Here is a 16,818-nt window from a genome sequence, read left to right as displayed (position 1 = left end):
TTTACCTCACACCATCATCCCTTTTGTCTTTAATCTCTTCTACTTTCCACTTTATCACAGTATTTCTGCTTCCCTCCCATCCCCCCTTTTGCTGACTCTGCACTTGCTTAAAGCCTGTTATATCTTTATCATTTTTCAGTTCTGATGAAGGTTCATTGACCTGAAATGCTAACTGTTTCTCTCTCCTCAGATGCTGCCTGACCTGCTGAGTATTTCCAGCATTTTCTATTTTTATTTCAGATTTCCAGCATCTGCAATATTTGTATTTTTGTTCTTCTTTGGCTAGACATTGATTTTTGATTTTGCCTCTGTGAAACACTTTGGGATATTTCCCTATGTTAAAGCTGCCATATAAATACGAGTTGTAATGTGCTGAACACTGGCCTATTGTCTGTTTAATGTTTAATAAGCCTGTCTTGCACATTATAGCCTGAGGCACAATCTAATGCATTGATTCATCTGCCGACCAAAGTCAAGTCAATCACGCGGCAGTACATAAAAATCCAGTAACCCTAAATATAGTGACAAGGGCTCTAAGTTGGACCCATTACATTTATCTAGATACTGGGCAGCGTAAGGGCACACTCCGGTTTGTGGGGTTGAGGGGTGTGCCTACAGGAGTGGCCAATGATGCCGAATACAAGGACAATATCTGATGTACAAAATGGAACAGGCATCAATATCAATAGCTTCACCGAGAGCCCTTGTTACTGACCAATGTAACAGTAAACCTGTCATTTACAGAAGACACTGGAAAATATGGAATAAACATGATGGCTTCTGGATTGGTTATAATAAATTGCACACAACTATTTATTATCATTTCTTTGATTCCTCTTTTTCTTTTTGTTCTAATACAATAGTAAGATCTTTTTACTTTAACGAGCTCCTTTATTTCTTACAAGCCTTCTGGTGAAACTCCTTATCACTACAGTAAAGTATGGCAGAAGGTTTGTACTAAGAAGTGATGTGTATTTAGCTTGTGTAGTTTCTATGGTTTGTTGTGCTTAGTTTAGTTCTAGTGTAAGTATTTTTTACATTAAGTGAAACATTTTGTTTCAAAATCCAAAATCACCTCTAGTACAATGTACGATAAGCATTTATGGCTCTGGAAGTTGCACCGATTCCCAGGTTATCTCTAAATGATGCAATATATCACTTTGAAAGCAATTCACTGTGGGAAACATATTTTTCAAATTTATTTTTATTAAAGTTTATTCTGGCCGTCCGCTTTACCACCATTCAAATTGTAATCATTGGAAAGATCCAAGTGTTTCCTCACATCTTCTCTATCACTAAAAAATGTAGAAGACCAGAAATCAATGCGCCATACCCGTGTATAAATAGACATGTTCAGATCTCTGCTTTCCCGCAATTCACGGCAATACAGTAAAACTGCGGCTCCCCTTTAGAATTATTCTTAAAAATCAATTAGCACTGCTCTGGTTGATGCAGTGCAAGAGTAGCACAATGTAATGAGAGGAGGGTATTTAGCTGGTGGAAACTGCCCTACTTGTGCCCTACCCACCTGTCAATCAATTGTTGACTTTGCAATATATGAGAAAATGGCATCATTTAATTCACTTTTTAATTTCATTTATTAATTAATATGTTTCATAGATTTCTGACCAAGGGATCTTACACGATTTGGTCAGTTATACAAAATCTGAACAACACATTCCATTGTTTCGGTCTGTGTTGTTAATCAGCACAATTTGCAGAAATTGAGGCTCCAAGTTACAGCATTTATTTCATGTAAACCTATGCTGAAGCTAAAACAAATTCAAATTGTTGGGAATTTTGTTGGGAAAAGTAGGTTTGGACTTTGATTGGTCCATTATATTCTGACATGTGTTTGAAGTGAAAAAATGTTCTGGGAAATAATGGCCCAGAATTTGATGGTGAACTGGCAGCGTTCGCTGTCATTTTGCCTTTGAAGCTGACCACACCGTCAGGATTTAGTGCATGTGCAGCCTAATGCGGAAATCCTGATGTTGTGGTCTGTCCTTCACTCCCCTCCACAGGCTGTGCTGTGCCCCTCCCCACAGATCCGGCAATCAGTGTAACCTGTCAAATCATAGAAATTGTCGAAAACATCGCTCTTCCACAGTAATTACGCTGTTAAATACCCCATTAAAAGTTCAATCCTTTTTGGATTAGGTTTTAACAGCATATTGACTGCTAAACAAAGGTTTTGGCCCTGAAAAGCTAATTTTATTAATCAATATGTTTCATAGATTGGAATCTGGAATTCGAAGACAGGACTTAACATGACAGACAACCTGAAGGACAAGTCCCCCAATATTACCGACTCTTTAGCCAATAAGACTCTTTTAGTCACCACTATTTTGGTAAGCTTGTTAATTTGTTGTTGCAAAATTGCCTTAACATTATGGTATTAAAACTACAAAGCACACACACATAAACAAAACAATCTTAGTAAGAATTATTGTTGATAATTGCCCCTTTATAATTAGGATAAAACCTACAGCAGCCTTTGGGGTTGGGCAAACAGGGTAACAATGATAAAGTTCTGATGGTCTGTAATGGAGTTATAGGTGAAAAAATATAGAATTGCAAATGTGAATGGGAAAACACAGCTATTACTAGTCTGATCTGTTGCTTCCTTCATCAGTAGCATCGGCGCGGACACGATGGGCCGAAATGGCCTTCTGCACTGTAAATTTCGATGTTTCTATTATAGTCTTTCAAGCTAATTGCAAGAAGTAATATATTAGAATTGTCTGATAATGTTCTAACAGATTTCATTCATTGGTTGTGTTCTGTAGGAAGACCCCTACGTGATGCATAAGAAATCTGACAAGCCTCTTTATGGGAATGATCGTTTTGAAGGTTATTGCCTTGACTTGTTGAAAGAGTTATCAAACATTCTTGGCTTCACTTATGAAGTTAAACTTGTAGCTGATGGAAAGTATGGGGCACAGAATGAGAAAAGCGAGTGGAATGGGATGGTTGGAGAGCTCATTGATCATGTAAGTGACTATACTCATAGCCTTTAAGGCCATGTTATACTTCATACTGTTAGTTTGCTTTACCTGGATCTCTGATATCCTGCAACCGTCAAAAGAATGTGCCTCTGAACGTTCCTCAATAAAAATATTGCTTTTAAAATGTATTATACTTCCTGTTATGTCTTGAATAAAGAGTCAGACCAGATACTGCAAGCTCAAAGTAAGGTGTGACCATAGCCCTTTATTGCAGATCTCAGAGTGCCTCTCCAGCCTGTGAGGCCTCCTTATATACAGGTGCTCCCAAGGGATTGTGGGATCCCTTGGGACTCCAGGGGGTGAGCCCTCTGGTGGTTAAACATGGTATTTACAGGTTTACATATATAACAACACTCCCCCCCCCTCCCCCCAAGTCAATAGTGTAACTATTTACATTGTGAGTAGATCTGGGGCCTTCCTTTCCCTGGTTGATCGTCTCGGTGCAAATGCTGGTTTTGGTGAGTCGTTTGTTGGGCCCTCGCTGGGCTACTGCATAGCTGGCCTTGCTGGGCTGCTGGGCGTGATGAGTTCTGCTGAGTTGCTGCGGGTGATGGGTTATGCTTCGTGGTCAACCGCTGGGCCGGTTGCCACTTGTGTATGTGTTCGAGGGTCGAAAAAGGTAGCATCTATTGTGGGTTGTTCTGGATAGTTTGTGAATCTGAGTTTGGTTTGGCCCAAGTGTTTCCTGCAGGTGAGTCCATTTGAAAGTTTGACCAGAAACACCCTAATCCCTTCTGAGCATGACAGTGCCAGGAAGCCACTTGGGACCTTGTCTGTAGTTCAACATGAATACAGGATCATTAATCTCGATTTTGCGTGACACATTTGCGAGATCATGATATGTATTCTGTTGAAGCCGCCTGCTCTCTACCTGTTCGAGTAGATCAGGGTGGACTAACGGGAGCCTTTTCATAAGCAGTTCAGTGGGGGAACCCCAGTGAGCAAGTGGGGTCTTGTGTGATAAATAAGCAGGACTCTGGAAAGGCAAGTCTGCAGTGAGCCTTCAGTTACCCTCTTCAAGCTCTGCTTGATTGTTTGCACTGCTCGCTCTGCCTGACTGTTGGACACTGGTTTAAACGGGGCAAATGTGACATGTTTGATCCCATTGCGGGCCATGAACTCTTTGAACTCAGCACTGGTGAAGCACGGCCCATTGTCACTCACACGGACATCAGGCAGGCTGTGCGTGGCAAACATAGCCCGCAGACTTTCAATGGTGGCAGCAGACATGCTTGCCGATATTATCACACATTCAATCTATTTGGAGTACCCATCTACAGCCACTAGGAACATTTTTCCCAAGAATGGGCCTGCATAGTCGACATGGATCCTGGACCACGGTTTGGAGGGCCAGGACCATAGACTTAGTGGCGCCTCCCTGGGTGCATTGCTTAACTGTAAACATGTATTACATTTGTGCACGCAGGACTCTAAGTCTGCATCAATACCGGGCCACCACACGTGGGATCTGGCTATCGCTTTCATTATTACGATGCCTGGGTGGGTACTGTGGAGGTCACTAATGAAGGTGTCCTTGCCCTTTTTTGGCACCAGTACCCGATTACCCCATAGGAGGCAGTCTGCCTGTATAGACATTTCACCTCTGCACCGCTGGTACGGCTTTATTTTTTCCTGCATCTCTAATGGGACACTAGACCAACTCCCGTGGAGCACACAGATTTTTTACTAAGGACAGTAAGGGGTCCTGACTCGTCCAGGTTCTAATCTGTCGGGCGGTAACAGGTGATTGCTCACTCTCGAATGCTTCCATTACCATAACTAAATCTGTGGACTGTGCTATCTCCACCCCTGTGGTGGGCAATGGCAGCCTACTGAGAGCATCGGCACAGTTTTCTGTGCCTGGCCTGTGGCGGATGGCGCAGTTGTATGCGGACAACGTGAGCGCCCATCTCTGGATACGGGCCGATGCATTCGTATTTATCCCCTTACTTTCAGAAAAGAGGGATATAAGTGGCTTAGGTCGGTTTCCAATTCAAATTTGAGCCCAAACAGATATTGATGCATTTTCTTTACCCCGTAAACACTTGCTAACGCTTCTTTTTCGATCATGCTGTAGGCCCTCTCAGCCTTAGATAGACTTCCTGGATGCATAAGCAACCGGTTGCAATTGCCCAAATTCATTAGCTTGTTGCAATACACACCCGACACCATATGACAACGCATCACATGCTAGTACCAAATGCTTACATGGATCGTACAACACAAGCAATTTGTTTGAGCATAACAGTTTCCTAGCTTTTTCAAAGGCATTTTCTTGGCTTTTACCCCATACCCATTCATCTCCTTTACAAAGTAAAGAGTGCAGTGGTTCTAACAATGTGCTAAGACCCAGTAAGAAGTTACGAATGTAGTTCAGGAATCCTAGAAACGACCGCAGCTCCGTCACGTTCTGTGGTCTGTGCGTTCTTGATTGCCTCCGTCTTCAAATCGATGGGCCTGATGCCGTCAGCCACAATTCTTCTCCCCAGGAACTCCACTTCAGGCACCAGGAAACCGCACTTCGAGCGTTTTAACCTGAGCACCACACGATTAAGCCGACTAAGAACCTCCTTCAGGTTCTGCAGATGCTCGACGGTGTCCCGACCTGTAACCAAGATGTCGTCCTGGAAGACCATGGTGCGCGGGACCGACTTCAGCAAGCTTTCCATGTTCCTCTGGAATATCACCGCGGCCGATCGAATCCCAAACGGGCATCTGTTGTAAATGAAGAGACCTTTGTGCGTGTTAATGCAGTTGAGGCCCTTCGATGATTCCTCCAGCTCCTGCGTCATGTAGGCTGAGGTCAAGTCCAGTTTCTTGAACGTCTTTCCTCCCGCCAGCGTTGCAACTAGGTCGTCTGCCTTTAGGCGGCGTGTATTGATCCTGCAGGGAGAAATGATTGATAGTTACTTTGTAATCACCATAGATTCTGATGGTGCCGTCTTCCTTGAGGACTGGAACAACCGGACTGGCCCACTTGTTGAATTCGATCGGCGAAATGATGCCCTCTCGTTGTAGCCTGTCCAGCTCGATCTCCACCCACTCTCTCATTATGTACAGTACCGCTTTCGTCCTGTGATGGATGGGTCGCGCCCCCGGAATCAAGTGGATCTGCACTTTTGCTCCTTGGAATTTCCCGATGCCCGGTTCGAACAGCGAGGGGAATCTATTTAGGACCTGGGCACATGAAGTGTCGTTGATGGACGTCAGACGTCATCCCAGTTCCAACGTATCTTTCCCAGCCAGCTCCTGCCGAACAGCGTGGGGCCATCGCTCGGTACCACCCAGAGTGGTAACTCGTGCACCGCTCCATCGTAGGAGACCTTTACGGTAGCACTGCTGATTACGGGAATCAGTTCCTTTGTGTACGTTCTCAGTTTAGTACGAATGGGAGTCAGGACTGGCCTTGAGGCCTTGTTGCACCACAATTTATCGAAAGTCTTTTTGCTCATTATGGACTGGCTCACGCCCATGTCCAGCTCCATTGACACCAGGAATCCATTTAGTTCAATCTTCAGCATTATCAGGGGACACTTTGTGGTAAATGTGTGCACCCCATATACCTCTGCTTCCTCAGTCTGAGGCTCTGGTTTGTCGTGATCCACCGTGGATCTATCCTCCTCTGCAACATGGTGGTTTGCAGGAATAGCAGGATTTGCAGCTCACCTGCACATGCGTTGGAGGTGTCCCATTGTTCCACAGCCCTTGCAAACGTATCCTTTGAAGCGGCATGAATGGAAACGATGATCACCCCCGCAGCACCAACAAGGTGTTAATGACCTTGCATTCACCACCCTTGATGGTGGACTCAATCATCTGTGGACGTGCAGCTGCAGGCATTTAAGTTCTGCCCTGTACATTATGATTCGAAAACAACATTACTTTGTTCACAGTACTTGCAGCAGCACTCGTGTGCTGAGAGATTTGCTTGGTATTGTCACTGGTGGCAATAAATGCCTGGGCTATCGCTATGGCTTTACTCAAGGTTGGGGTCTCTACAGTCAAACGTTTGCGAAGTATTACTTCATGGCCAATGCCAAGTACAAAGAAGTCCCTGAGCATGTGCTCCAAGTGTTCTTCAAATTTACTATGTCCTGCAAGGAGCCTTACCTCGGTGATGTAGCTCACCACTTCCTGGTCTTCAGACCTCTTGTACGTGTAGAACCGGTACCTCGCCATCAGAACGCTTTCCCTTGGGTTTAGATGCTCCCGGACCAGTGTGCACAAATCATCGTACGACTTCTCTGTGGGTTTCGCTTTTTCATGAGGTCATACGTTGGTGCCCCGCAAACGGTGAGGAGGATCGCCCTTCGTTTGGCAGTGTTCACTTCTCCTTCCAGCTCGTTGGCCACGAAGTATTGGTCGAATCGCTCCACGAAGGTTTCCCAATCATCTCCCTCCAAAAATTTCTCCAGGATGCCCACGGTTCTCTGCATTGTTGCAGTGGGGTTCGTCACCTGTATCTCATCGCCAGTTGTTATGTCTTGAATAAAGAGTCAGACCAGATACTGCAACCTCAAAGTAAGGTGTGACAGTAGCCCTTTATTACAGGTCTCAGAGTGCCTCTCCAGCCTGTGAGGCCTCCTTATGTACAGGTGCTCCCAAGGGATTGTGGGATCCCTTGGGACTACAGGGAGTGAGCCCTCTGGTGATTAAACATGGTATTTACAGGTTTACATATATAACACTTCCTAACCCTTTTTGTATGACATGTGCACTACAGGTTAATAATATCTTCTCCTAAATTGTGGTTTGAGATACACCAGCTGTGTAATGATCTGTGATACACAGTGAACATAATTTGTCAGAGTAACTGATAACTGTAGCTGTATTTCCTTATCCTAATGTAGCTTTGAATATGCCATTTGTAGACTTGCTGTGGAGAATTAAGTAGGAGTTAATGAAGTTTGAAAGGAAGGTGCCAAGGTTATTTTGCTGCTGGAAATGGTGACAAGCAGTGTTCGGCTAATGCAAAAAATTAATGGAGAAAAAGCTATCTATTCACAAATTAAACCATTAATATTTGCATGGAATTTCTAAAACACAGCACAATTTTCAGCAAAATAACTCAACTGCTAAGGCCATTAAGAACCTACCATTTTAGTACAGAGGTGGTAATAATGGACAGCAGACCTGCTCCTAGTGCTCAGTGACTAGGTTCTTCAAAAGTGATTCATTGTTCATAGCCCTTTAATGTAGTTAATGCTCAACCTTTTCAACTAAATACTATTTACCTGATTGTTTTGAATCTAACTATGTTATTTAAATCTTAGTTACAATTGACTTTGCTATTATTTTCCTTCATTTCAATGCTGTCTATAAATTTCCCATCAATACAACCCATGAAAAAGTGACAACAAGCAGTCAGTACATCAGCTGGCAGAGAGAAGAGTATGATAGTAAGGTCTTGTGACACATATTCCCAGTCGAGTTACAACTGACTAGTTAGTTCATTTAGGCACTGTAATACAATAATGAAGGATAGGAAAAGACCAGTTGATCTATGGAGACTGTCCTATATTGTCATGGTGCTACTGGTCCACACCATCACCCCCACCCCACCCCCACCCCCACCCCCACACCCACCATCACCCCCACCCCCACCCCCACCCCCACCATCACCCCCACCCCAACCCCACCCCCGCACCCACCCCACCCCCACCCCCGCCCCCACCCCCACCATCACCCCCACCCCACCCCCACCATCACCCCCACCCCAACCCCACCCCCGCCCCCACCCCCACCATCACCCCCACCCCCACCCCACCCCCACCCCACCCCACCCCACCCCCACCATCACCCCCACCCCACCCCCACCCCCACCATCACCCCCACCCCACCCCCACCATCACCCCCACCCCAACCCCACCCCCGCCCCCACCCCCACCATCACCCCCACCCCACCCCCACCCCCACCATCACCCCCACCATCACCCCCACCCCCACCCCACCCCACCCCACCATCACCCCCACCCCCACCCCACCATCACCCCCACCCCCACCCCACCCCCACCCCACCCCCAACCCCACCCCCACCCCACCCCACCCCCACCATCACCCCCACCCCCACCCCACCCCCACCACGCCCCAACCCCACCCCCACCCCACCCCACCCCCACCATCACCCCCACCCCCACCCCACCCCCAACCCCACCCCCATCCCACCCCACCCCCACCATCACCCCCACCCCACCATCACCCCCACCCCCACCCCACCCCCACCACGCCCCCACCCCACCCCACCCCCACCATCACCCCCGCCCCCACCCCCACCATCACCCCCACCCCACCCCCACCATCACCCCCACCCCAACCCCACCCCCGCCCCCACCCCCACCATCACCCCCACCCCCACCCCACCCCCATCCCACCCCACCCCACCCCCACCATCACCCCCACCCCACCCCCACCCCCGCCCCCACCCCCACCATCACCCCCACCATCACCCCCACCCCAACCCCACCCCCGCCCCCACCCCCACCATCACCCCCACCCCACCCCCACCCCCACCATCACCCCCACCCCCACCCCACCCCACCCCACCATCACCCCCACCCCCACCCCACCATCACCCCCACCCCCACCCCACCCCCACCCCACCCCCAACCCCACCCCCACCCCACCCCACCCCCACCATCACCCCCACCCCACCATCACCCCCACCCCCACCCCACCCCCACCACGCCCCAACCCCACCCCACCCCACCCCCACCATCACCCCCACCCCAACCCCACCCCCGCCCCCACCCCCACCCCACCCACCCCACCCCCACCATCACCCCCACCCCCACCCCACCCCCAACCCCACCCCCACCATCACCCCCACCCCCACCCCACCCCCGCCCCCACCCCCACCATCACCCCCACCCCCACCCCACCCCACCCCACCCCCACCATCACCCCCACCCCCACCATCACCTACCTTCTCTATGAGGTTGGTAACACTCAGTAACTTGTCCAGCACCCTTTTGAATGCAATAATTTATCATGAACTATCTATCATCTCTCTGCAGCCATCTATCTATCCTGTTGTCCTTCCTGTTGCTTGGTGTCCTTCCTTTTGAGGTACTATGGCTCAAATAAAGTGAGGGATAGAAATACGACTTGGGACTTGATAATGCCCATAGTGATGAAGTAAACTGACATTCTGGGGCTGGAATTCCCCTGTTGTGTGACTCCCGTCAGCGCCTCTGGGGGCGATAATAGGTGCGAAGGTGTTTTCACCCGGGCGGGGGGGCGGGGGGCACTACCGGCTCCTACAAAATTGCACAGGAATTAGCGAAGGCGTGAATGCAGTCGTGCCGTGCCCCAACGGTAGCAGTCCGGGCCGTGGCGCCCGCGATGATGATGTCATCGCCATGTGTAGCGACTCCTTTTCGTCCCATTGGAGAAATTGGCCAGCGCAACATGAGGCCGCTGGGGATGATGCCCGTGCCAGCCTTACGGGTCACGAACTGGGCCACACACCCAGCATGGGGCGAAAGTTAAAGGGGAGGTGCACTGCGCCGCCTACCGCCATTTTCTTTTTACCCCTCCCCCCCCTTACTGGTCGGGCCGCAGTCGAAGGATGTCGCGGGGTCCGGGCCGCGATCGTGCAGTCCGGCACTCCGTTTCTGTGCTGGGCTGCGGCCTTGGTACCCTTTAGCCCTGGTGGCCCAGCAGAGGCCATCAAAGGGCCTGCAGAGCTCACAGAGTCCCTCCCCTTTAACAGAAGGGGTGGGGCATTGAAACAAGTTAACACTACTTGGAGAGGCCACGATGTGCCCCGATCCCACCCCGAAAGGAAGTGCACTCTGTGATATCTTCACAGAGCACACACACACAGCTCTTAAGATGGCAGGCTCTCAGTCCGGAAGCTACCGGAAGCTGCCTGTCTGTTTATTATAACTCTGCATCTCCAGTACACAATATGTCCACATCCACAGTATGGAGCTACAAGCATTACAAGCTTACAGCACTTACTGACATCACACTTCTCCCTCCTTAATGAAAAAAGCATCATAACAAACATCATAAATAACTTCATTTTTATACATATTTACAAATTTAACTTTACGACTTGTTTTCTGTTTCGAAGAGGATACCTTCGCTCTCGAACAGAACCTTCCAAACATGGTGTTGATTTCACACTCATTTGAGGCTCATCCTGAGGAACATTTTCCTCCATGGAATTTCCTTGATTTTTCATTTGCACTCACTCTAACTTCAGGCTCTTTGTTTCCCTGACTTAGACTCAGACTTTCATTCTGATTCTCTCCTGGATCTGTTTCCAGTACATTGGATTTAGGATTTGCTATTGGTATATCAAAACTATCTGATGAGTCAGAAATAATTGAATCATTCCCACCTTCAACTCCTTCCATGTCTGTAGGTAAAATATGATCAATATGGACAAACCTAACCTGTCCATTATCAAACATTTTTACCAATATGTGCGAGGACCACATATCTTCACCACTCTTCCTGGTAACCACTTTAACCATTTATGGTGATGGTTCTTCACTCTCACCTTCTGGTTTAATTTCACTTTTCTCTCTTTTAGTCTCCCTTTATCGTGATTCTCTTTTTGTCTAATTTGTGTCTCTTCTACAGACTATGCCAAATTTGGCTTTAACAATGAGAATCTGGTGCGTGGCTGTCGTTTGAGAAACAACTCCATTGGCGTTCTACCAGTACTTGTATGAGGAGTATTTCGATATGTAATCAAAAAATTAGCCAATTTGTGATCTAATGACAACTGTCGTTTTCTTGGATTTGGATCTAACATTTGTTTTATGAGGGCACATTTGACAATTTATAGAGTGCGCTCTGCTGCACCATTCAAAGCAGGGTGGTATGGTGGAACCTTGGTATGTTTCACACCATTTTTGCTTGTGAATTGTGCAAATTCTTCTGAACAAAATTGTGGTCCATTATCCGAAACAATTTCTTCAGGGAGGCCAAATGCAGAAAATAATTTTCGTAAAATTTCCAATGTTTTACTTGTTGTTATTTTCGACATTGGAAACATCTCAACCCACTTTAGAAACATAGAAACATAGAAAATAGGTGCAGGAATAGGCCATTCGGCCCTTCTAGCCTGCACCGCCATTCAATGAGTTCATGGCTGAACATGCAACTTCAGTACCCCATTCCTGCTTTCTCTCCATACCCCTTGATCCCCCTAGTAGTAAGGACTTCATCTAACTCCTTTTTGAATATATTTAGTGAATTGGCCTCAACAACTTTCTGTGGGAGAGAATTCCACAGGTTCACCACTCTCTGGGTGAAGAAGTTTCTCCTCATCTCGGTCCTAAATAGCTTACCCCTTATCCTTAGACTGTGACCCCTGGTTCTGGACTTCCCCAACATTGGGAACATTCTTCCTGCATCTAACCTGTCCAAACCCATCAGAATTTTAAATGTTTCTATGAGGTCCCCTCTCATTCTTCTGAGCTCCAGTGAATACAAGCCCAGTTGATCCAGTCTTTCTTGATAGGTCAGTCCCGCCATCCCGGGAATCAGTCTGGTGAACCTTCGCTGCACTCCTCAATAGCAAGAATGTCCTTCCTCAGGTTAGGAGACCAAAACTGTACACAATACTCCAGGTGTGGCCTCACCAAGGCCCTGTACAACTGTAGCAACACCTCATTGCCCCTGTACTCAAATCTCCTCGCTATGAAGGCCAACATGCCATTTGCTTTCTTAACCGCCTGCTGTACCTGCATGACAACCTTTAATGACTGATGTACCATGACACCCAGGTCTCGTTGCACCTCCCCTTTTCCTAATCTGTCACCATTCAGATAATAGTCTGTCTCTCTGTTTTTACCACCAAAGTGGATAACCTCACATTTATCCACATTATACTTCATCTGCCATGCATTTGCCCGCTCACCTAACCTATCCCAGTCGCTCTGCAGCCTCATAGCGTCCTGCTCGCAGCTCACACTGCCACCCAACTTTGTGTCATCCGCAAATTTGGAGATACTACATTTAATCCCCTCGTCTAAATCATTAATGTACAGTGTAAACAGCTGGGGCCCCAGCACAGAACCTTGCGGTACCCCACTAGTCACTGCCTGCCATTCTGAAAAATCCCCATTTACTCCTACTCTTTGCTTCCTGTCTGACAACCAGTTCTCAATCCATGTCAGCACACTATCCTCAATCCCATGTGCTTTAACTTTGCACATTAATCTCTTGTGTGTGACCTTGTCGAAAGCCTTCTGAAAGTCCAAATATACCACATCAACTGGTTCTCCCTTGTCCACTCTACTGGAAACATCCTCAAAAAATTCCAGAAGATTTGTCAAGCATGATTTCCCTTTCACAAATCCATGCTGACTTGGACCTATCATGTCACCTCTTTCCAAATGACTGCTATGACCTCCTTAATAATTGATTCCATCATTTTACCCACTACCGATGTCAGGCTGACCGGTCTATAATTCCCTGTTTTCTCTCTCCCTCCTTTTTTAAAAAGTGGGGTTACATTGGCTTTGAATGGCTATCAATTACAATGAACAATTGTTGTCCATCTAACTCAGCAAAATCAATATGTAGCCTTTGTCACACCCTTGAAGGCCACTACCATGGCTGTAATGGTACTGGTGGTGGTTGCTTGCTTACTGATTGACATGTCGTACACTGACTCACAATGTACTTGATATCTTTATCAAGACCTGGCCACCATAAATAACTGCGTGCAAAACTCTTGGTCAAGCACATTCCCAGGTGCTGGTCATGCAGATCTCCTAATAATTTGGACCTGAATTTATTTGGTATAACCACTCTAGCACCCCACATGATACAATCTTTATCTATTGATAATTCATTCCTACGAATGAAGAATGGATTGTCTGTTGCATGGTTTGGCCATCCAGTTGCAATATACTCATACACCTTTGACATCACGGGGTCACGTTTGGTTGCTCTACCAATCTCTTCAGCTGTGACTGGTAGTTCATCAATGTATGAAAAATAAAACACTTCTTCCCTATCGGGTGTAACTTGTGATGGGGAAGGCAATCTAGACATTGCATCAGCATTACTGTGATCAGCTGATCGTCTGTATTCAATATCATATGTATATGCTGACAAAATCAAAGCCCATCTCTGCATTCGGGCTGCAACTAATGTTGGAACTGGGGACTTTGGATGGAGGATTGCTGTTAGGGGCTTATGGTCTGTAACGATGGTAAATTTATGACCATACAAGTATTTGTGAAACTTCTTGACCCCAAAAATTAATGCCAAAGCTTCCCTTTCAATTTGCGCGTAATTTCTCTCACTGGCACTGAGAGTGCGTGAAGCAAAAGCAATTGGTCTCTCCTCCCCACTACTTAATACATGAGAGATTACTGCCCCAACTCCATATGGAGAGACATCACATGCTAGTTTAATCTCCTTAGATATGTCATATTGAACTAACATGGTGCTCTCTACCAATTTGTTTTTACACTCCTTGAATGCTGTTTCGCATTCTTTTGACCACTTCCACTGGACCTGTTTTTTCAAAAGTTCATTCAGTGGATGTAATACTGTAGCCAAATTTGGTAGGAACTTCCCATAATCGTTCAAAAGACCCAAGAATGAATGAAGTTCAGTGACATTCCTGGGAGTGGGTGCATTTCTAATTGCATCCAATTTTTCCTTGGTCGGATGTAAACCATCTTTGTCTGCTCTATACCCTAAGTACTCCACTGAGTTTTTAAATAAGTTACACTTACGAGCAGACACTCGTACTCTGTGCTTCTCTAACCATTTGAGGACTTCATTCAAAATGTTATTATGAATTTGCTTATTTGGTGCTGAAATTAGTATGTCATCCAAATAACATACTACCCCTTCAATACCTTGCAAAATCTGGTTCATCACCCCTTGGAATATGGCAGGGGCAGAAGACACTCCAAATGGTAGCCTATTAAATTGATATAGGCCTAGATGAGTATTTATAGTCAAACATGACTTGGACTCCTCATCTAGTTCAAGATGTAAGTAGGCATTCGTAAGATCCAGTTTTGAGAAGATCTAACCACCTGTCAGAGTTGTGAACAAATCTTCTATATTCGGCAATGTATTGGGGACATTACCCTCTCGAACTTGGTTTACGGTTACCTTATAATCACCACACAATCTTACTTTACCATCAGACTTAGGTACAACAACAATGGGTGTAGCCCAATTACATCGATCTATCTTACAAATAATGTTCTCAGTCTCTAGTCTTTTGAGTTCTTGCTCAACTTTCTCTTGGAGTGCATATGGTATGGTTCATGGCTTGTAGTAAACCAATCTAGCATCCTTCTGTACCCTGACACTTGCCTTGAAGCCTTAGATCGGACTGCTTGTTTCACAGAACACCTTCGGATACTGTTTGATAACCTCATCCATTGAAGAAAGTCTCGCTTCCACAGAGAAGATCTTATTCCAATCCAGCTTCAGTGAGCTTAACCAACTTCTTCCTAGTAAAGCAACCTTGTCTCCTTTCACTATTATTAGAGGCAAGATCTGAAATTGATCTTTATATTTCACTGGTACGGTGATATGGCCTACTACAGGAATTTTCTATCCCGAGTAGCCTCGCAGTTCTATCTTGGATTTCTCCAGTTTGAAATCTCGCAATTTGTCGCGGTACAGTGACTCCGGTACTACACTCACGGAGGCACCCGTGTCAATTTCCATTGGTATCTTGAATCCCGCAACATCTATGTGGATTTTGATGCTTTCCGAATCGCTGTCCGTTAACCTCGTGCTCCTGATGACGTGTAATTCTAACATCTCCTCGTCCTGCTGTCCTTCCAAGCCATGCAGTCTCTTTGGATTACTACTCATAGCTTCGAACGCTGGACTCATAGCTTTAAAAGCTGGTTTATCCTTCAGTCGGCATGCCTTCGCAAGATGCCCAGTCTTTCTGCAGAAGAAACACTCTGCCTTCACGTATGGACAACTTTTAGCAATGTGTTGTCCCAGGCATCTATAGCATGACTTCGACGTTCTGGTAGAATTTCCAGTTTCTGAGACTTTCGCCCATGTCAGTCTTTTACTTTGAAACTGCAGGTGATTTACCTCGGTTGACTGATAACTGTAATCATTATTTAATTCTCGGGAATATTGTTCGGCCATGCTCATCGACCTCGCTGTCTTCGAATCCCGAAACTATAGCTTTCAGCAATTTCTAACAGTTTGTGGTTATAGTGCTGCTCCAGCTTTGTTAAAATCTCTTGAAGCATTGTGTCCTTTGGTTCGTCAGGCACAAGAAGATTTACAAGGGTTTCATATAATGCCGGACCTGCCACTGCTAAGAAAATCGCTTTCTTCCATTCCAATACAGCCTGGTTTTGGACTGCATTGTCTGGAACTTTGATTATGTTATTTGCAGTGAAATGCATTTCTAGCCGATCCACATACGCTTTAAAATGTTCCTGGTCGTGTCTATATTCACCCAAATATCCGATTATACCTGCCATGTTTAATCTCTAGTTGTTCTCACCATGTGCTGTAGTTTACCTCGGATTTTGTAGCTTTTTTTTCAAAGACAGAAACTTCCAATGTCTTCTGTCGGCTGGCTGAATCCTTCACCAACAAAATTTAAGCTTTAAACATCCGAAAAATCTCCATCCTCAGTCGCCAACTGTGATATTTTCATAGAGCACACACACACAGCTCCTAACATGGAGGCTGCTTGGTCCGGAAGCTACCTGAAGCTGCCTGTCTGTTTATTATAACTCTGCAGCTGCAGTACACAATACGTCCACGTCCACAGTATGGCACTACACGCATTACAAGCTTCCAGCACTTACAGCACTTACAGACATCACACATTACA

At 46.3% G+C, this 16,818-nt stretch overlaps 1 protein-coding gene across 4 annotated transcripts in view; it reads left to right on the top strand.

Moving 5' to 3' along the window:
* Positions 1-16,818, top strand: part of LOC139276000 (glutamate receptor ionotropic, kainate 1) — a 519,919-nt gene that overhangs the window by 403,421 nt on the left and 99,680 nt on the right. For all 4 annotated transcript variants that reach the window (XM_070893316.1, XM_070893319.1, XM_070893320.1 and 1 more), the window contains 2 exons: positions 2,238-2,351; positions 2,790-2,993. In XM_070893316.1, the coding sequence (XP_070749417.1) occupies positions 2,238-2,351; positions 2,790-2,993 (318 nt within the window). The remainder of the gene's footprint in view (positions 1-2,237; positions 2,352-2,789; positions 2,994-16,818) is intronic.

Source organism: Pristiophorus japonicus, chromosome 11, assembly GCF_044704955.1.
Source record: "Pristiophorus japonicus isolate sPriJap1 chromosome 11, sPriJap1.hap1, whole genome shotgun sequence".
NCBI lineage: Eukaryota > Metazoa > Chordata > Chondrichthyes > Pristiophoridae > Pristiophorus > Pristiophorus japonicus.
The sequence above is the reverse complement of the archived record's forward strand: the minus strand, read 5'-3'. Positions and strand labels throughout refer to the sequence as shown.